General features: G+C 67.7%; 2 protein-coding genes across 2 annotated transcripts in view; one reads left to right on the forward strand and one right to left on the reverse strand.

Moving 5' to 3' along the window:
• Positions 1-7,209: 7,209 nt before the first annotated feature.
• Positions 7,210-9,833, forward strand: PAFAH1B3 (platelet activating factor acetylhydrolase 1b catalytic subunit 3). Its single transcript, XM_048828182.2, has 6 exons — positions 7,210-7,327; positions 8,058-8,152; positions 8,506-8,595; positions 8,700-8,816; positions 9,075-9,197; positions 9,275-9,833. The coding sequence occupies exons 2-6, from the start codon at positions 8,072-8,074 to the stop codon at positions 9,539-9,541; spliced, it is 678 nt and encodes a 225-aa protein (XP_048684139.1). The 5' UTR covers positions 7,210-7,327; positions 8,058-8,071; the 3' UTR covers positions 9,542-9,833.
• Positions 9,834-10,638: 805 nt separating this feature from the next.
• The window catches only part of CIC (capicua transcriptional repressor), a 31,376-nt gene continuing 21,000 nt past the window's right edge, over positions 10,639-21,014 (reverse strand). The window contains 13 exon segments of the mRNA XM_075122954.1: positions 10,639-11,773; positions 12,292-12,423; positions 12,570-12,701; positions 13,780-13,931; positions 14,183-14,436; positions 14,895-15,343; positions 15,664-15,903; positions 18,730-18,914; positions 18,992-19,122; positions 19,198-19,385; positions 19,539-19,908; positions 19,910-20,272; positions 20,274-20,681. Coding sequence (XP_074979055.1) covers positions 11,478-11,773; positions 12,292-12,423; positions 12,570-12,701; positions 13,780-13,931; positions 14,183-14,436; positions 14,895-15,343; positions 15,664-15,903; positions 18,730-18,914; positions 18,992-19,122; positions 19,198-19,385; positions 19,539-19,908; positions 19,910-20,272; positions 20,274-20,681 — 3,300 coding nt within the window. The 3' untranslated portion in view covers positions 10,639-11,477.

Below are 21,014 nucleotides of genomic sequence, written 5' to 3' on the forward strand. Positions count from 1 at the left end.
TCCTGAGCCCACCAGGACAACACTGAAACTGGTGCCCCCTAGAGGGAAAAAGCTCCATGTCCCTTTGCCCACCCCCCTGAGCTAGCCAGTCCCCCGGACTGGAGTAGGGTGACCAGGTGTCCAGTTTTCGACCGGAACACCTGGTTACTCTGGCAACTCCAGTCAGCACCGCCAACCGGGCGGTTAAAAGTCCCATCGGCGGTGCTGCAGAGCTAAGGCAGGCCAATCCCTACCAGGCCTGACTCCGCGCTGCACCCTGGAAGCAGCCAGCAGGTCTGGCTCCTAGGCAACGGGCCCACGGGGCTCCATGCACTGCCCCCACCCTGAGCACTGGCTCCGCATTACCATTGGCCAGGAACCATGGTCAATAGGAGCTGCGGGGGTGGTGCCTGCAGGTGAGAGCAGCGCGCAGAGCCACCTGCCATACCTCTGCCTAGGAGCCGGACCTGCTGGCCGCTTCTGGGGCACAGTGCAGAATCAGGACAGGCAGGAAGCCTGCCTTACCCCCCCTTTGCCGCTGACCAGGAGCTGCCGGAGGTAAGCCAGTGCCCCTACCCCGAGCCCCAATCCCCTGCCCCAGCCCTGAGCCCCCTCCCACACCCTGAACCCCTCTTTCCCAGCCCCACCTGAGCCCTCACCCCCTCTGGAACTCCAACCCCCTGCCTCAACCCACAGCCCCCCTCCTGCACTCCAAATCTCTTGGCCCCACTCCCCAGCCTGGAAGCCCTCCTGCACCCCAAACCCCTCATCTCCAGCCCCACCCTATTGCCAGCACCCCCAGCCAGAGCCCTACCCACCCTGAACCCCAACCCCCTGCTTCAGCCCAGTGAAAATGAGTGAGGGTGGCGGAGAGCAAGCCACCGAGGGAGGGGGAATGTAGTGAGTAGGGGGAGGGGTCTAGGGCAAGGGGCAGGGCAGGGACGGGGCCTCAGGGAAGGGGCAGGGCTAGGGTGTTCGGTTTTGTGCAACTAGAAAGTTGGTAACCTTATCCTCAGGTGTTTCCAGGCATTCTCTTGGGTGGGGAGTGAGGCCCATTGGTGATGTCACGTCCCCCTTTTATAGCTCCTTCCATATGGTGGGAACCCCTCTGTTCCAAGCCAAGTCCCAGCCTAGTTTGTGGAAAAATACAGGTACCAAAATGGAGTTCAGTACCATGTGATCTAGTCACATGGCCTTGTGTACTTCGCTGAGTCATGGCAGCCATTATCCAGGGGCTGACTGAAACCTCCCCAGATGAGGATAAGTGTTTCCCATGACCCTTGTCTTTGTTGATGGGCCAGTCAACTTACACAGGCCATTCATGGTGTGCTGGCTAGTTACCCAGGTGCAAGCACCTACATAGTCAATATTCATAACTCCAGATACAAAAATGATACATTTATATAAACAGGATAATCACATTCAGCAAACCATCACTTTTCCATAGACACCTCACAGGACATATTTTGTCCAAGATGCAGCATAATTATGTCATAATCATACTCCTACTACTGTGATGAATATGGGGTGCGGAGTGTCACCCCTGGGTCAGTGGGACCCCAGCTAGGGGACTCAGTGGTTCGAAGTCATGCTCTAGCAACCACCCTGCACTGTAAACCTGAGTCAGTGGGACCCCAGCTAGTGGAATTGGTGTTTCCAAGCCATTTCTAGCCACCACCCTGCACTGTACATCTGAGTTTATGGTTGCTGGACTTCGGTTTCCTCACAGCCATGCTAATGCGTCCACACTACGCTGCACAGGCCTTCTGACAGGGGTCTGCGGCTTGAGCTGCTCATACTGCAAAATGACCTGAGTCACAGTGGGACTCAGGCTCTGATACACCCCCCAGCAGGGTCCTAGGACCTGGGTCCTGAGCGCTCACTGACCCAAGTCAGACTAATGTGTATGGACGGAAAGGGGGCTTTGGCTCAAACCTGAATCAGAGCCCGAGCTTAGTGCGCAGTCTAGACATACCCTCAGTCCTCTGATACAAAACAGACCTGCCCACGTGCCAGGCAGTGAGTGGCCATATTCATGCCCCAAGTCAGGGGGACTCTCTGTGGCTTGCTCAGTATCAGCTTGCCTCCTGTGCAGGGAGGTGCAGCCACTGAAATCCCAACAGCCATGGGCCATTCCTCATCCCGGGGCAGCGCCAAAGGAGAGTCACCGGCCTGTCCTGGGGGAGAGCTTGGCCTGCTTGGCCAGCCTGGGATTTGAACAGTGGAAGGGGGAGGGAGTGCAGGAATCAGGTCCTGGAACGTAATGCTGACTTGTGTGTTTTGTTTAGATCCCGCCACAGCAGGGACTGGCTTCCTCGTCCCCAAGCAAACATGCAGCTTCTCCATCCAGGGAGCCTTGCCCAGCCTCACCTGCTCCTCCAGCCCAGCACCTCTCCATCCGCCACACTGAGCATCAGCCAGCTGAGCTCCATCTCCTTCCCCAGCTCCTTGGGGACTGGAGATGCAGCAGGCCCTGCCTTTAGGAGAACGGCACTGGGAGGAAGGCCACGGGGACCAAGATGGACAATCATGGGGAGCGGGAGGGAATTTCACCCTATCTCCCCGCTGGTGTTTGTTTTTAAGAGGTTTGGGGGAAGGGCCACTTGTTGGTTTTTAAACTGCCTGTCCTGCTTTCCTTGTAGAAATGTAAAAAGCCAGGCCAGCACCATGCTGGAACATACGGACTACAGTGTGGGGTGTGCGGGGACCCTCCATGTGCATCTTCACTGGGAAGAGAGGTGTGCCCTTAACTCAAGGTAGCTAGCGCACGGTAAAATCCCACTGAAGACAAGGCACTGCAGCTTGGAGTTTTCCCACTCCCACTGAGGTACGAAGATAGGGGAGCCGAGGGTCTGTCTTGTCTTGCCTAGGATTTCACCATTCATTACCATGTGCTAGCTAACGTGAGTCAAGAACAAACCTTGGCCCTAGTGAAGACACGGCACACAGCTGTGTTTGTCACGGGAATGTTCAAGCAGTGTGTTTTTAATGTCGTTAGGGGCATGGGTTTTTAACAATATTGTATTGAGTAGTTTGAGTTCCTCCTGAAATTAACAGGGATTGAAATGTATGGTTTTAAAGACTGGCTGTTTATTTAAAAGCCGCTTTCGAGCTGCACTGAAGGATTTATCCCCCTTCTGGCATGTCCAAGTTGCCAGGGAATTTGTGGGGTTTATTCTTTTGGGAATGAGTGGATGTGAAATTCACACCATGAGTGGGTCCCGCTGTTTGTTGCCAATAAAACATTGTGAAACAGTTTGAAACATCACTAATCATGAGCGTTATTGTCCATGGATGGAGGGATTAGGCCAGATTTTTAAACACATATGGCGCTTTTGAAAATCGCATTAGGCTCCTATCTGGATCAGGATAGGGCAGGGTTGGATATTTCGACGTCACTGGGGCGGGTGCAGGGTTTGGGTTCCTCTCTGGGGGTTGTCTGACCGAAGCCCAGCCACAGCTGCCTGGCCGTGACGTCAGCAGCTAAGCTGGATTTGATCGCTAACTGCCAAGGGACAGCTGGGCAGTGGGAGGTGCACCCCGTCACCGACCCCGCTGCCCCAGCGTGGCGATGGGAGGCGTCATGCTGCCGGGAGTGGGGGATACTGGGCGCCAGCCTTAATCCCACGTGCTTCCTTTCAGAGGGCTCCTGTACCTATTAACGGTCATTTACGCTTAGGAAGCAAGGAGTGCTGCCCGCCCGTGGGGTGACTTGGCCTCTCCATGCCCCACGGTGATTTGGGGGGCAGTGGGAGGCATTGTGACTGCAGACGGGCATTTGCAGCCTGCTTTATATGAAGAGGGAACAGCCCAGGGGGACGTTAGGCATGGGGGGCAGTGATGGTTGTGAGGGGAGATGTCTGTGTGCAAGGGGAGTGGGGTACATGGGGGGCGGTTACACTGTGGGGCAGTCAGGGGAAATGTCTCTGTGCTGCGAGGAGCAGGGTACGTGGAGGGTTACACTGGGGGGCAGTCAGGGGTGGTTGGGGGGTGCAAGGGGGGAGCAGGATATGTGCTAGGGTTACACTGGGGGGCACGTCTCCATGCTGGGGGGTTACACTGGGGGGTAGTCAGAGGTGAGTGAGCAGGGGCCGTCTCTGCTGGGGGGCTGGGATATGCGGGCGGGGGTTACGCTGGGAGGCAATCAGGGGGTTGCAAGGGGGGAGCAGGAGACGTGCAAGGGGGAGCAGGAGACGTGCAGGAGGGTTACACTGGGGGGCAGGTCTCTGTGCCGGGGGGGTTACACTGGGGAGTCTCTGTGCCACGTGACCTGGGGGGGCGGCAGTGGCGGGGGGGGGCATTGACGTTGGAAGATTCTAGAAGCGGCCAGCCCCTACATGCGCTCCGGGGGCGGGGCCATGTGCGGAGGCGGCTGCCACGTGCAGTGTAACAACCGCCAACGGTGCCTCGCGCTGCTCCCTCCCCCTCCCCACCTGAAGGGGAAACGGCCGCTCCAGGCTCGCTGTCCCCGCCCCCCTGCCGCGCGGTGATTGGTCACGTGGCTCTGGCAGCCACACCCTGATTGGCTGGCCAGTTGCTGGGGCGAGCCTTTAGGGAAGGGCGTGGGCTGGACAGGTTGGATCCAGATTAGGCTGGCCTGGCCTGGGCAGAGTGTGACCCCCAGGCATGCCCCACCCACCCCACAGGGCACTGTGACCCCCCTGAGCAACCCCCACCCACCTCATGGGAAAGCGTGACTCTGGGCATGCTCAACCCACCCCATGGTGCAGCATGACCCCCAAGCACAACTGACCCACCCCGGGGGCACTGTGTCCCCCCCAGCAAGCCCCACACACCCCATGGTGCAGCATGACCCCCAAGCACAACTGACCCACACTGGGGGCACTGTGGCCCCCCCAAGAAAGCCCCACCCACCCCATGGGGCAGTATGACCCCCAAATATGACAACCCACCTTGGGGGCACTGTGACCCCCCTGCGCAGGGCTGACCCGCATGGGGAGAACATGACAGACCCACAGACAGGAGCGTGACCCCTCCTACGCAGGGCTGACCCTTGGGGGGAGCCTGACCCCTGAGCGGGGCCAACCCTGCAGCGTGAGCATCCCAAGCAAGAACCCTATGCCAGGCTGACCCCCAGGGCAGAGGGTGTGCAGCCACTCAAGCCAGCCTGCTGCCACGAGGGGCAGGAGTGAGCTCCAGCCCCATGGACAGGGAGCTAGGGCAAGACCTCCCTGCCATGCCAAGCTGGACCTAGGGTCCAGTGGGGCAGGGCAGGGCTCGGGGACCACAAGCGGCAGGGCCAGGGGAGCTGGCTCCTCGGGGGGCAGAATGGAGACAACAGAGCGATTTTACTCTTTGCATGGATGTTTTTGACAGGCCCGGCTCTAGCTCCAACAGGGATCCATGGAGGGCACTCTGGCCTATGTGACGTAGGAGGGCGGGCGAGACGCTCAGCGGTCTCCACCTGGCTGGCAGGGCGGCGCGTGCTGGCCAAAGCGAGATCTCCGCAGGTTGAGACTCATCGCCAGCACCCGCTGCTGGGGTTTGGAGGTTTCCTTGGTGCAGCAGGGATCGGGGAGACCCAGGTTTTGCATTGCTGCCTGCTGCCCTGTGAGCTTACAACAGTAACATCAGCTGGGCAAGCTTAAAATAAACGAGGCGTCTTTAACCTGGCCTGCCCTCTGCAAGGCAAGAGGCAGGACGCACCCTCAGTTTTACAGCCACTGCGAAAGTGAGAGAGGTTTGCAGCCCTTGGGACGCAGGGACACCAGGGGCCTGGGGCTGCTCACCTCCAGGGACCAGCTTGCGATGAGGACCTGAGGTGAAGGGTTTCAAAAGAGGCCCAGGAAGTTGAGAGACCCTCTTCTCTCCCACCCCAGTATTTCCTGTCTTGGCCTGGTGCTTGACTCAATATGATCTGGGAGCCTGTAAATGCCTCTGCCCTAAGCCCCTTGAGCTCGCCTGGCCGTCTGGTCCTCGCGCTACTAGTTTCCCTGAGTTGCAGCCCCAGCTCTAAAAAGTGCTTTGAATTTCAACAGGCTCAAGTGACAACGTTTTGTTGCAGTCGACACAGCAGTCCGGGGAGGTCCATGATTTCCGCGGCAGACAGGGAGCAGTGCCCGCTGTGCCATTGGACTGCATTGGCATCACCAAACATGAGAAACTGGAGAGGAGGGTAGGTCCATCCCTGCTGCTGCTCCTCTCCCGGAGACTCCTGTGTGTCTGCAGCGCTTTCCAGCTAGTGAGGGCCCAGGCCCAGCGTCCCTTCCTCTGGGGTTCCTATGTGTATGATGCTTAGGGGGGAAGCTGTTTATACAGGATCCTTAGCCCCGCACTGAGATGCAGCCACGTCTGGGGCAGGCAGGGCCACTGGTTAATGGCGACACCTCACAGCACTTTGGGACAGGGAGCCAAAGGCGATCTCCTCTCCTGCCCAGACCACAGGTGGGGGAGATTTGGGGGGGGTTGAGCTGGGCCTCTGATCCCTCTCCCCCTGAGAAATTGACCAGCCTCTCCCTCGCGCTGCGCTGGGCCTAGATCTCCCACGCAGAGAGAGAGCAGGCCAGACCCTGCGCAGTGTGGGGCAGGGGTGGGGGTCACTGCAGAAACTGGCTGGGGAGCCGTGCGGGGGGCGAGGCGGCATCGTGCCATGGGGGCGCAGCAGCACTGACGGGACGAGGCACCTCTGGGCCAGGAGGCAGCTGTGTGTGTGTGGGGGGGGATGGCACAGCAAGAGCCAGCTGATGGGGGGGGGAAGTGAACAGAACACCTGGATTTAGGGGGAGGGGGTAAAAGGAACAGCCAGACTTAGGGGGAGAATGACTTAAAAGCCGAAGTCCAGAGGGGGGCAGTTAATGCAGCTGGATGGGGGGGGTGATGAGAACAGCCACAGTCACACAGAGGCTGCAATCAGGGGAGGGGGGCGCTGGGAACAGCCGGGCTCTGGTGGGGAGGGTAAAGGGAAGAGCCGGACCCCGGGAAGGGGGGCGCTGGGAACAGCCGGGCTCTGGTGGGGAGGGTAAAGGGAAGAGCCGGACCCCGGGAAGGGGGGCGCTGGGAACAGCCGGGCTCTGGTGGGGAGGGTAAAGGGAAGAGCCGGACCCCGGGAAGGGGGGCGCTGGGAACAGCCGGGCTCTGGTGGGGAGGGTAAAGGGAAGAGCCGGACCCCGGGAAGGGGGGCGCTGGGAACAGCCGGGCTCTGGTGGGGAGGAGCCGGACTAGCTCATACCATCTCCGCGCGGCGGTGGGAGCGTCTGCACTTCTTCCCAGCCCTCCCCTGTCACATGGTTCCGCCCAGGCCGCCCGCTGCTCCCCAACGCAGAGCGAACGTGCGGGCGGCGGCGGCGGCTCCGGAACCATTCGCTCCCCTCCCCCGCCAGCCTCTTAGGTGAGCCTCCCCCCGGCCCAGGGGAATGGTACCACCCGCATGCATCGGGGGGGCTCAGTGTGGATCTAACCATTATACCCACGGGAGGGTAGGGGAACCAGCCCCTTTTCTCCTCCCTCCCCCTCCACGAATGGTCCTATCCATTCTACATGGGGGCTCGAGGGGCCGACCAAGCCATTGCCCCCATGGGGGAATGGATAAACCCCCTTCCTGGGGAAATGGACCCGCTCAATCTCTATGCCCCCCGCCTCAAGGGGCGGACCAAACCATTAGTCTTCATGGGGGGTGTTACGAAGGACTCAGCCATCTTCCCCATACTTGAGCCTGGAAACTGAGTTTGACCCCGCCCTGCATGGACCTGAGGAGTACGGATCAGTCAATATACACCGGGGGGGGGGAGAGAGAAGGCTGGGGGGTGGACCCAACCATTATACCACGTAAGGGGGAATGATGTAGCTGAGAAACGTACCTGTCACCCCACCTTCACAATGGTACAGTCCGAGAGTGGGCTGAGAGGATTCAACCATTATCCACGGGCATGGGTAGAATGGAGAAGGGCCAAAAACTCCTGTCCCCCATCCCAGGGAATGGTATTATCCACCGTGCATGGGACTTGAGGGTGCAGACCCAACCATTATCCCACATGGGGAGAGGTTGGGTCTGGACAGAACCATTATCAAAGCAGGGTGGGGAGTGCTGCTGTTTCTGACCTGCTGGCTTTGCCTCCTAGGAGCTTCCAGGACCATGAGTGACGGGGACAAGAACCCGGCCAGCACCCCGACGCCGCTGGCCGACGTGCAGGGGGACGGGCGCTGGCTGGCGCTGGTGAGGGATGGCACTGCACAGACAGCCCCGCCCCTCCCATGGGGGGGTGCTGCACGGACACCCCCATCCTGCCCCATGGGGACACTGCATAGACACCCCTGCCCCACCCTATGGGGACCCTGCACAACACCCCCACCTGCCCCATAAGAGGCACTGCATGGCCCTGCCTCACCCCACAGGGGCTGCAATGGTAGCAGATGAGGGGTCCCCATGCAGCTGACCCCCTGCACCCCACCCCAGAGGGGTCACGTCCCAGCACTGGGCCCGTCAGCCTGTAAGGGAGAGTCTCTGCCTGACATAGGCTCTGGGGCCCTGCTGCTCCCCAGCCCTGCCTGACCCTGTCTCCCCCCCAGCACCATCGCTTCATCGCAGACAGCAAGGACAAGGAGCCCGAGGTCGTGTTCATCGGGGACGCCCTGGTGCAGCTGCTCCAGCAGTTTGAGGTGAGCCCCACACTCATCCTGGCCCTGCCCCGGCAGGCTGGGGGGGCCATACGGGGACCACGGCCCACCCTGAGGGCCCCAGCTCTGACTCTCTGTCCCCCTAGATCTGGCGTGAGCTCTTCTCCCCGCTGCACGCGCTCAACTTCGGCATTGGGGGCGACGGGACGCAGCACGTGCTGTGGCGGCTGCAGGAGGGCGAGCTGCAGCACATCCGGCCCAAGGTGCGGGGGATCAGGGTGCCGGGGGGGCACCGACGAGGTGTGAGGGGAATAGGGCGCTGATAGGAGGCAGGTGAAAGGGGTGCGGGAGGCAGTGGGGGCTAATAGAAGGCAGGTGAATGGGATGTGAGGGGCAGGGGGGATGACAGAGGGCAGGTGAATGGGATGTGGGGGGCAGGGGGGCTGAGGCCTGGGGAATAGGAGGCTGGTCACTCCCTAGGGGGCAGCTGCCAGCCCCCCTCACTCCTGGCCTCCCTGCAGATCGTGGTCGTCTGGGTGGGCACCAATAACCACGGGCACACGGCCGAGCAGGTGGTGGGCGGCATTGAGGCCATTGTCCGCCTCCTGCAGCAGCAGCAGCCCCAGGCGCGCGTGGTGGTGCTGGTGAGTAGGGGGCACAGCGGGGGGGTGTGGGGAGGGGGACCCTCCCCCAGGCCTGACAGTGCCACGTCTGCCCCCAGGGCCTGCTGCCCCGGGGCCAGGGCCCCAACCCGCTGCGGGAGAGGAACCGGCGGGTGAACGAGCTGCTGGAGGCCCGGCTGCCGCGGCTGCCCAACACCTGCTTCCTGGATGCCGACCCCGGCTTCGTGCACTCGGACGGCGCCATCAGCCACCACGACATGTACGATTACCTGCACCTGAGCCGGCACGGCTACGCCCGCCTGTGCCCGCGGCTGCACGCGCTGCTGCTGCGCCTGCTGGGAGAGTGCCACCGGGCCGGGCCCTGAGCCGCCGCCGCCACGGGGGGGGGGCCAGCGGGCCGGGCCCTGAGCCGCCGCCGCCACGGGGGCATAACTGGGCCAAGCCCTGAGCCACCACCACGCCAGGCCCTGAGTTGTTGCTGCCACTGGGGGGGGTGGCACTGCATCACTGTGCAGGGCCGTGAGCCACCACTGTCCCTCCCCCCACAGCCCACAGCCATGGCCCCCCCATCACTGCACCACCACAACCATCCCACTCGGGCACGCGACTGCCCAGGAACCCTTGCACCGCATGGGCATTAAACGCAGATTTGCTGTCTGCCGGCTGGAGCCGATTATCTGCCTGGCCCCCGGGTCTGGGGGAGGTTTGCGCCCCATGGGCGGGGGGACAGAGGCAGGAGAGAGGAGGGGCGCTGGGGGGTAAGTGACATCGACCTGAGACATGGGGTCAGGAGAGCCCACAAGCAGGACTGGGGGAGCAGCCTAGGGGGTGCGGGTTGCCATCACCAGAGCAGATTGATGGGGAGCAGGCCCAAAATGTGGGATGGGGGAATGCGGAGACCAGGCCCTGGGAAGGTGACACACGGAGCAGAATGGGGGAGGGGGGCACCTGGGGAGCAGGGGATGGGGGGTGACTCAGGGAGCTGGTGCTGGGGAGAGGGAGGTGGGGGACCGATACAGGGAGCAGGCCGCAGGGTGAGGAAGATGGAGAGGGCACTGGGGGGAGCAGGTGCCGGGTGGGGGGGTGAATATGCTGGGGGACGACGCAGGGAGCAGGCCCCAGGGAGGGGGTGACAGACACAGCGTTGCCAGCGCCGGGGGGCAGGGACCCCAGATGAGCCACGTGTGGCTGCCGGGGCCAGGTGCTCGTGGTGCATCCAGCAGCGGGTGCGTGGGCCTGAGCCCTGCAATGCCCCGGCTGGGCCAAGCCAGAGCCCCTGATGGGGCCTGGATTTAGCCCTGGGCCCCCAGGCAGCTGAGGGGGTGTTGGGAGCAGAGTAGTTGGGGGTGGAGCCCGGCACGGCTGGGGCAGGTCAGGAGGCGGAGCCTGGCAGTCCCCACCCCCAGCACAGCAGGGGCGGAGCATGTGAGGGTGGGGGAGGGGCTGACACAAGCCACAAGCATCAGGTCTCAAAATATTTAACATTATTAAAAGTCGTCACTTTCCAGGTGTCCATGTCCCCCCCGCAGTCGCCACGGCAACGGGGCGGGGCCGGGAGCCTGCAATGGGCCGGTCTGGGTGCCACAGTGGGGATGGGGTAGCCACTGGCATCATGGTGGAGCAGACCATCCCAGCAGGGGGGTAGGGCACACCCTGGTGCCCATGGGGGAGCAGACCATCCTTGTGGAGCGTGGGGGGGGGAGGCGCTGGCATCTGTGGCGGAGCAGACCATCCCGGCTGGGGGGGGGGCAGGCGCTGGTGCCCATGGCAGAACAGACCATCCTGGCTGGGGGGGGAGGAGGCGCTGGCATCTGTGGTGGAGCAGACCATCCCAGTGAGGGGGGGGAGCAGGCAGGCGCTGGTACCGATACCCATGGCAGAGCAGACCATCCTGGCTGGGGGGAGGCAGGCGCTGGTGCCCATGGCGGAGCAGACCATCCTTGCGGGGGGGCGCTGCAGTCCATGGTGGAACAGACCATCCCAGCTGGGGAGGGGGCAGGCGCCCATGACAGAGCAGACCATCCTTGCAGGGGGTGTTGCAGTCCATGGCGGAGCAGACCATCCTTGCGGGGGGGCGCTGCAGTCCATGGTGGAGCAGACCATCCCAGCTGGGGAAGGGGCAGGCGCCCATGGCGGAGCAGACCATCCTTGTGGGGGGGCGCTGCAGTCCATGGTGGAGCGGACCATCCCAGGGGAGCAAGGAAACATCTTTGCCGGGGCCCCCGGTCAGGCCGGGGCGTAGCAGGAAGGTGGGCGAAGCTCCCAGAATGCTTTGCTTCCAGCCGTGCCACTCAAGGCCCTTCATCTGCCACTGCCTGCGGCGCCCCCCGGGGGAGATGTCTGGCTATTGTCCCAGCTGGTGCTGCCCCCTGCCTCTGCCCCCGGGTCCGAGTCCTGGGGGGGCGCGGGCTCCGGGGGCTGCCCCTCAGCGGCTCCGCCACCGCCTGGGCCCCCCGGCTCGGGGGTGCTGGGCGCCTGCTCGGTGGGGGTGGCCGCCTGCATGATCTTCTGCCGCACCTCGCGGATCTTCAGCTGCAGGCAGACCTTGGTGGGGAAGATGTCGGAGTAGCGGGCCTGGAACGCGGCCGTGGCCTGGGCTGCGGGAGACAAGACACCGTGTCAGCGACACAGGGCTGGTTCCACAGGGGCCCCTCGCCCGGCGCCGGGGCACGGCCCTTCTGGGCGGGGGCTGGTTCCACGGGGGCCCCTCGCCCGGCGCCGGGGGGCGGCCCCTCTGGGCGGGGGCTGGTTCCACGGGGGCCCCTCGCCCGGCGCCGGGGCGCGGCCCCTCTGGGCGGGGGCTGGTTCCACGGGGGCCCCTCGCTGGGGGGTGGGCAGGGTGGGGCTGCACATCAGTTTGGCAGAGGACACGATGGAGACGCCTGCATCCCCCTGACGCTGACCCATAGAATGGCCGGGGTCCTGCCCCACTCCTGGAGTCAACACACCGGGGAGCCCACAACGATGCCTACATTACACATGGAGAGTCCTCCTACCCCATGGAGCTCCCCGCCCCACAGTGCCCCCTAATGACTCCCTCCCCCCGTTCCCTGCCCCATGGCACCCCCTAGGGAACCCCTAGCGCCGCGCTGGCTGCGGCCCCGGCAGCACCGACCTGAGGGGAAGAAGCCGTGGTCCTGGAAGAGCTGCATGACCAGCGCCCGCCTCTGGTCCAGGGTCCGGCGCAGCGACGAATACGGGACCTTCTCGTACTCCAGCTCCCCCAGCACGTCCTCCGCCTCCGCGCCTGGGGGGAGGGGCTGTGAGACTGCGCCCCGCCCCTTCCCGCAGGCCCCGCCCCAGGGGGAGCCCCGCCCCTTCCCGCAGGCCCCACCCCATCCCCGTCCCATCATGCCACTCTGCCCCCTCGCCGGCCCCGCCCCCAGCCCTCACCCGTCTTGTCGAAGGTGAAGATGTCGCCCTCGCACTTGGCGCTCTTGGGCGTGTTGGGCTCCGAGCTGCAGCTCGAGCGGCGCCGCATCTTCCGCTTGGGTGAGATGGGGTCCTCGGTGGAGGAGTCCAGGTCTGGGGAGGCCGAAGGGCTAATGAGCCCCCATCCCCTCCTGCACGGGACGCCGGTGCCCCTCGCTCCCATCCCGCAGGCCCCCCCGCGCCCCGCCCCTCAGCTCCACCGGAGCCCCTCGCTCCCGCCCCGCAGCCCCGCGCCCCTTGCTCCCGCCCCGCAGCCCCCCCCGGTGCCCCTCACTCCCGCCCCGCAGCCCCGCCCCTCAGCTCCACCGGAGCCCCTCGCTCCCGCCCCGCAACCCCGCCCCCGTGCCCCTCGCTCCCGCTCCGCAGCCCCCCGGTGCCCCTCGCTCCCATCCCGCAGGTCCCCCCGCGCCCCGCCCCTCAGCTCCACCGGAGCCCCTCGCTCCCGCCCCGCAGCCCCGCCCCTCGCTCCCGCTCCGCAGCCCCCCGGTGCCCCTCGCTCCCATCCCGCAGGCCCCCCCACGCCCCGCCCCTCAGCTCCACCGGAGCCCCTCGCTCCCGCCCCGCAGCCCCGCGCCCCTCGCTCCCGCCCCGCAGCCCCCCCCCGGTGCCCCTCACTCCCGCCCCGCAGCCCCGCCCCTCAGCTCCACCGGAGCCCCTCGCTCCCGCCCCGCAGCCCCGCCCCCGTGCCCCTCGCTCCCGCCCCGCAGCCCCGCCCCTCAGCCCCACCGGAGCCCCTCGCTCCCGCCCCGCAGCCCCGCCCCCGTGCCCCTCGCTCCCGCCCCGCAGCCCCGCCCCTCAGCTCCACCGGAGCCCCTCGCTCCCGCCCCGCAGCCCCGCCCCCGTGCCCCTCGCTCCCGCCCCGCAGCCCCGCCCCTCAGCTCCACCGGAGCCCCTCGCTCCTGCCCCGCAGCCCCCCCCCGTGCCCCTCGCTCCCGCCCCGCAGCCCCGCCCCTCAGCTCCACCGGATCCCCTCGCTCCCGCCCCGCAGCCCCCCGGTGCCCCTCGCTTCCGCCCCTCAGCTCCACCGGAGCCCCTCGATCCCGCCCCGCAGCCCCCCGGTGCCCCTCGCTCCCGCCCCGCAGCCCCGCCCCTCAGCTCCACCGGATCCCCTCACTCCCGCCCCGCAGCCCCCCCGTGCCCCTCGCTCCCGCCCCGCAGCCCCCCCGCTCACCGGTGGAGTTTTTGCGCTTCTTGCGGTAGCTGCCCAGGATGGCGCGGGGCGACGTGGCCAGGGACTGCAGCGTGGGCGAGGGCAGAACCTCCTCGGGCTTGAACTCGGGCAGCTCAGCGAAGCGCTCCTCGAAATCCACCTCCGACAGAACCCTGCTGGGGGAGGGGCGGGGGCGCGTCATGCACCGGCTCTCCCGGACACCCCGGCCCCCTCCTCTCCCCCCAGCCTGAGCCCAGGAGTGGGGGTCCCCTGAGATGGGGGCGCCGGGTGTCTGCCCCAGGCCAAGCTCCTAACGAGCCATGTGATCCCTGACCCTGAGTGACTCCTGACCCCTCAAGGGCCTGTGACCCCTGGCCCCAGGTGACCCCGAACCCTAATGACCACTGACCCCCCCGTCACTCACTTGTCCACCGAGTCAAAGGTTTTCTTCAGCGGGGGAGGCCGGACCTTCACCTTCTTGCCGCCCCCCCCCTCCTTGCGCTCTGGGCCCTCGGGTGCACCGGGGATTGGACCTGCCCCCCGGGGCCCCTCCCCAGAGCCAGCAGGGGCGGGGCTGAGCGCAGAGGAGGACGAGGAGCCAGCAGGGGCCGCTGGGACCTCCGGGCGGCTCTCAGGGCCCGGGACCCTCCAGTCGGGGGAGACAGGCGCCCGGGGGGTCTGCGGGGAAGAGAAGCGTCAGCATCGGGGGCAGGAAAGGCCCCTGAGGTTGGGGGGGTTCGGGGCAGAGGGGAGGTAGGGGAGTGATGGGGGACAGGAGGTGGGTTATTAACCCTAATCCCGTCCCAGCACTCGTAACCCCAGGCGCAACCTCAGGGGAGGTGGTGGGTGGGGTACGATGGGGTGGGGCTGGGGGCTCCCTCACCATCTCGGTGTTCTTGCCCCCCTGGGAGCAGTGGGGTGGGGGTGGGGGTAGGGTGATGGGGGGGGATCACTCACCATTTCGGGGTCCTCGCCCCCCGGGAGCAGTGGGTGGGGTGGGGGTGTGGGTAGGGTGGCGGGCGGGGATGATGAAGGGGGGCCACTCACCATCTCGGACCCCTTGCCCCCTGGGAGCAGTGGGTGGGGCGGGGGTAGGGTGGTGGACAGGGGGATGATGGGGGGGGCAGGTTACTCACCGTCTCCGGCCCCTTGCCCCCCGGGGCAGCTCCGGGGGCGCTCGCCTGCTCTCGGGGTGTTCGTTCCTCATTAGCCCCTGGCGCAGCCTCCCGCTGGCTCCAGCCCTCACCGCTCTCAGCCTCAGGCACTGGGTGCTGGGGGGGCGCGGGCGAGGGGGGGCGCCCATCCCAGCTGTCTGGCTCCGGAGCTGGGCCGGGTCTGGGGGGCTGGGGCGGAGGGGAGGGGGCAGGCAGCTCCGGAGGCTCCCTTGGGCTCTCCAGCTCCCGGGAGACGCGGGGGGCCCCCCCAGGCTCCGTCTGCTGCCCCCCTGGAGGCCGGGCAGGGCCGGGTGACGGGGCCGACTCATAGGAGCCCACGGGGATGCTGGCGATGGCGGCCTTCACCTTCTGGGGGGGCTTCGGCGGAGGGCGCGGGGGCCGGGCAGGCGCCGGGGGGAAGGCGAGGGGGCCTGTGGGGGGAGAGAGATAGTCATAGGGGGCTGGGTGAGCCACAGGGACCCCCCCACTTACACCCCCCAGCCCCGTCCCCACCCCAAAGCTCTGCCCCCAGTTCTATACCCGTGAGGGCGGAGCCTAGCCCGCTCCCACCCCATAATTCTGCCCCCACCCCATACCCGTAAGAATCTGGCCCAGCTCAGCCCCACCCTCTGTTCCGTAGCCATGTGTTGGGGACCTGCCCAGCCCCATCCCCCCCGTTCCATAACCCCACCCCCATTCTGTAGCCAGGTTGGTGGGAGTGGGGCTCTGCCCAGCCCCACCCCATTCATACCCATAGGTCCAGGCCCCAGTGTGCCCTGGCTGCCGGCACTGCTCCCCTTGGGCAGGATGGGTGCAGGGGCGGGGCTGGCCACGCTGTAGACGAGACCGTGGGCGGGTGACGGGGTGGGGCCGGCGGTTGGGGGGCCGGGGTAGATGGCCGTAATCACCGGGCCGCTGCAGGAGGGGGGCAGCTGGGGGCTGGGCAGCGGGGAAACCCCCATCTGCCCCGGGGCCAGCAGGGGGCTCTGCCCTGGGGAGAGAAACACCAAGGGTGAGACGGACAGATGGATCCACTCCCCTGCCCCCGTCCCTCACCAGCCCCCCACACTCCCATGACCCCTGCCTGGTGACCCCTACCCCTCCCCACCCCAATCCAGCACCAGCCACCCCCGCCCCCATCTGGCAACAGCCCCACCCCTGACACAGCCCCCTGCCCCCGTCTATTGGGACTGCCAATTTTCTACTCGCACAAAACTAAACACCCTTGCCCCACCCTTGCCCGCCCCTTCTGCGAGGCTCCGCTCCCACTCACTCCATCCCCCTCCCTCTGTCACTCGCTCAGGGGGTTGGGGTGTGTGGGGGGGTGAGGGCTCCAGCTGGGGGTGCGGGCTCTGGGGTGGGGCTGGGGGATGAGGGGTTTGGAGTGAGCTGGGGGGGCTCCAGGCTGGGACCGAGGGGTTCGGAGGACGGGAGGGGGAGGGCTCCGGCTGGGGGTGCGGGCTCCAGGCTGGGACCGAGGGGTTCGGAGGACGGGAGGGGGAGGGCTCCGGCTGGGGGTGCGGGCTCCGGGCTGGGACCAAGGGGTTCGGAGGACGGGAGGGGGAGGGCTCCGGCTGGGGGTGCGGGCTCCGGGCTGGGACCGAGGGGTTTGGAGGCGGGAGGGGGCTCCAAGCTGAGGCAGGGGGGTTGGGGTGCGGGAGGAGGTACAGATTCTGGGTGCGGGTTCCAGGGTGGGGCTGGGGGGGTTGGGTGCAGGGGGAGGGGGAGGGCTCCGGCTGGGGGTGCGGGCTCCGGGCTGGGACCAAGGGGTTAGGAGGCGGCTCCAAGCTGAGGCAGGAGGGTTGGGGTGCGGGAGGAGGTACAGATTCTGGGTGCGGGCTCCAGGGTGGGGCTGGGGGGGTTGGGTGCAGGGGGAGGGGGAGGGCTCCGGCTGGGGGTGCAGGCTCTGGGCTGGGACCGAGGGGTTCGGAGGACGGGAGGGGGAGGGCTCCGGCTGGGGGTGCGGGCTCCGGGCTGGGACCGAGGGGTTCGGAGGACGGGAGGGGGAGGGCTCCGGCTGGGGGTGCGGGCTCCGGGCTGGGACCGAGGGGTTCGGAGGACGGGAGGGGGAGGGCTCCGGGCTGGGACCGAGGGGTTCGGAGGACGGGAGGGGGAGGGCTCCGGCTGGGGGTGCGGGCTCCGGGCTGGGACCGAGGGGTTCGGAGGACGGGAGGGGGAGGGCTCCGGGCTGGGACCGAGGGGTTCGGAGGACGGGAGGGGGAGGGCTCCGGCTGGGGGTGCGGGCTCCGGGCTGGGACCGAGGGGTTCGGAGGACGGGAGGGGGAGGGCTCCGGGCTGGGACCGAGGGGTTCGGAGGACGGGAGGGGGAGGGCTCCGGCTGGGGGTGCGGGCTCCGGGCTGGGACCGAGGGGTTCGGAGGACGGGAGGGGGAGGGCTCCGGCTGGGGGTGCGGGCTCCGGGCTGGGACCGAGGGGTTCGGAGGACGGGAGGGGGAGGGCTCCGGCTGGGGGTGCGGGCTCCGGGCTGGGACCGAGGGGTTCGGAGGACGGGAGGGGGAGGGCTCCGGCTGGGGGTGCGGGCTCCGGGCTGGGACCGAGGGGTTCGGAGGACGGGAGGGGGAGGGCTCCGGGCTGGGGGTGCGGGCTCCGGGCTGGGACCGAGGGGTTCGGAGGACGGGAGGGGGAGGGCTCCGGCTGGGGGTGCGGGCTCCGGGCTGGGACCGAGGGGTTCGGAGGACGGGAGGGGGAGGGCTCCGGCTGGGGGTGCGGGCTCCGGGCTGGGACCGAGGGGTTCGGAGGACGGGAGGGGGAGGGCTCCGGCTGGGGGTGCGGGCTCCGGGCTGGGACCGAGGGGTTCGGAGGACGGGAGGGGGAGGGCTCCGGGCTGGGGGTGCGGGCTCCGGGCTGGGACCGAGGGGTTCGGAGGACGGGAGGGGGAGGGCTCCGGCTGGGGGTGCGGGCTCCGGGCTGGGACCGAGGGGTTCGGAGGACGGGAGGGGGAGGGCTCCGGCTGGGGGTGCGGGCTCCGGGCTGGGACCGAGGGGTTCGGAGGACGGGAGGGGGAGGGCTCCGGCTGGGGGTGCGGGCTCCGGGCTGGGACCGAGGGGTTCGGAGGACGGGAGGAGGATCAGGGCTGGGGTGGAGGGGCTTACCTCAAGCAGCTCTCGGAAGCAGCGGCAGGTCCCCGCTCCGGCTCCTAGGCACAGGGCAGGCCAGGCAGCTCTGCCGCACACTGCCCCTTCCGCAAGCGCCGCCCCCGCAGCTCCCATTGGTCACGGTTCTGGCCAAAGGGAGCTGCGGGAGCAGCACTCGGGGCCGGGGCAGCCTGCAGAGCCCCCTGGCTGCCCCTACGCGTAGGAGCTGGAGGGGGGGCCTGCCGCTGCTTCCGGGGGCCACGTGGAGACAGAACAGGTAGGGACTAGTCTGTCTTAGTCTGCCTGCTGGGCAGAGCTGCCAGGGTCCCTTTTCGACCGGGCGTTACCGTCAGAAACCGGACACCTGACAAACCTACAGCCCCCCGACCCAGCCCCTGCCCCCTGCCCCCATCTGGCACTTGCCCCCAGCCCTGACCTAGCCCCCTGCGTCCCCGAACTAGCCCTCTGCCTGGCACTTGCCCCCCGCAGGTCACCCAACCCAGTCCCAGCTCCCACCCAGTGCCAGTCCCGGCATGCCCCGACCCAGTCCCAGCCCCCCTCACCGCTACGTCCCCAACCCAGCTATCTGCCCCTCCCTGGTACCGACACACCAGGGCCAGCCCCGCCAAACACATGAGGGGAGCAGAGGTCTGGATTGAGTGTATCAATGCCCCCGCATTGCAAACCCACCCCCCCGCATTCACAGCCCCCCTCCCCCCTTACCCGAGAGCAGCGGCTGTACAATAGCCGGCCCGCTGGGCCCGATGGCCGTGAAGCCCAGGGCCATGGGGGCCGGCCCCACAGGGGCCTGCACGTAGGTGGCAGCGGGGGCGGCGCCAGGCTGCGAGGGGGAGGCCGAGGTGCCCAGGGTCAGCTGGTGCCCGCCTGTGGACTGCACATAGGTGATCCTGGGCAGAGAGGGGGGAGTGTTACAGGCAGGCGGGGGGGACACAGAGCCCTGCCCCTCCACGACCCTGGTCCCTACCTAGTGGAGGAGGAGGGCAGCAGCACCTTCTGGGCCTGACCGGAGGGTCCCACGAGGGCCGTGGCTGGGCTCAGGGGGGGCGCCAGGGCGCCACTGTTCAGAGCAGGGGTCAACGAGGTCACCTGGATGACCTGGGGGGTAGAGCAGCGTGGTTAGAGGGATCCCCAAGCCGTCCCGTCCCCCCCCCGGCACAGACATGCACTCACCTTGCTGGCAGGCTGGGCTCCGTTCTGCAGGGGCACCGGGAAGGGTGGCGCCACCTGGGCCATGGGGCCGGCCCCACCCCCGGGCCGCACCGTCACCTGGGGCGTGGCCACGGGTACCAGCACCTTGCCCTGCACCAGGTGGGCAGAGCCTCCGGGGCCTGGGGCCTGCACTGGAGACGCTGACTGGGCTGGGGGGGGAGACAGGGGCCGCATCAGGATGGGGTGGGGGAGAGGGAGCCAGCCCCCCGCCCCATCCCCCGCCCCGTGCCAGCCAGCCCCCCCGCCCCATCCCCCGCCCCGAGCCAGCCAGCCCCCCCGCCCTGGGGCCAGCGCCCCCTCACCTTTGGGGGTGGTGGAGACGACGGTGCTGGCGTTGCCAGGCCCGGGCTGGAGGACGGGCAGGCCGTGGGGCGTGGTGGCGAGCACCTTGCTGCCGGTGGGGGGCAGGGTGAAGTGGATGCTGGCGGCTCCAGCCCCTACCCCCTTGCCCCCAGCCACCTGCAGCTGCTGGGGTAGGGTGGGCAGGATGTACTGCACCTGGGTGATGCTCCCTGCCTTGCCTGGGGCCCCCGGCAGGAGGCCCTGGGGCTGCAGGATGCCCAGGGGCACCGGCCCATTGGGCCCGGACCCCGAGGGGTTCTGGGTGATGAACTGCACCGAGGGCTGCGGTGGCAGCACGGTCACTGGGGCCGGCCCGGCCCCCGCCCCCCCCCGCCTGCCCCACCAGCAGGTTGGTCACCACGTTGCCCGGGGCCACCGGGGCCTTGGGCACCGGCCCGAGCAGGGGCCCGGCCACCAGGTGGGGGGAGGGGGCCTGGCTGGCAGGGGGCGGGGGCTTCTTGTCAGCGTAGAGGAGGCCGATGCGCCCCACAGGCACGGCCTCGGGCTTGGCGCCCCCCAGCATGGCCAGGGCTGGCGGGGCCGGCTCCAGGGCTGGGGGGCTGAGCAGGGGCCCGCCCTCTCCCACCCCCCGGGGGAAGGGCTTGCTGGCGATGGGCACCGGGGTGCTGCTCACCGGCTTGACCACGTTGGTGACCACGGTGGAGGCCGTGCGGGCCGGCGCCCCCCCCGTAGCCGCTGAGCGAGGGCGCCGTCACCAGCACCGTGCCCGCGGACAGGCGCCCCGGCTCGGGCAGCACCAGCGCCTGCAGCGCCCCCCCGGGGGGGGGGATGACCGAGGGCCCGGCGGCGCCTGTCTCCGCCCCCCCGGCGCTGTCAGCCCGCTTCCGGCGGTAGGGGGGAGCCGGCTCAGGGCGCTTGGCTGGCGCGGGGGCGGGGGGCTGGGCCCCCCGCGAGTCCTGGGCCTTGAACGGGCTGGGCGCCAGCGGGAAGGGGCTGTAGGGCTTGGCCAGGGGTGGCTGGTCGGGGCCATGGGGCAGGTCCAGCTCAGGGGGGGCTGGCGGGCGGCAGGGGGCAAAGGCGCCCGAGGAGGGGGGCAGCGGCGGGGAGCGGATCACTGGGGAGAAGAGCTTCCGCCCAAAGCCCTGGGGGCAGAGAGAGACACGGGGGGAGGTTAGGTGCTGACCCCCATAGCTCCCCCTGCCCCTCATAACTCTCCCACCTCTCCCTGCCCCCCCATCAACTCCCACACAGCCCCGTCTCTTCCTGCCCCCCATAGCCCTTCCCTGCCCCCATCACCCCCTGCATAGCTCCCCCACCTCTCCCTGCCCCCATCAGCCCCCCATCAACCCCCAGACAACCCCTCTGCCTCTCCCTGCCCCCATCAACTCCCAAACAGGCCCCCTGCCTTTCTCTGCCCTCATAGCTCCCCCTGCCCCATATCAGCCCCCCTACCTCCATCAATCCCTTATAGCTCC

This window comes from Caretta caretta, chromosome 24 (genome assembly GCF_965140235.1).
Source record: "Caretta caretta isolate rCarCar2 chromosome 24, rCarCar1.hap1, whole genome shotgun sequence".
NCBI classification, from domain to species: domain Eukaryota; kingdom Metazoa; phylum Chordata; order Testudines; family Cheloniidae; genus Caretta; species Caretta caretta.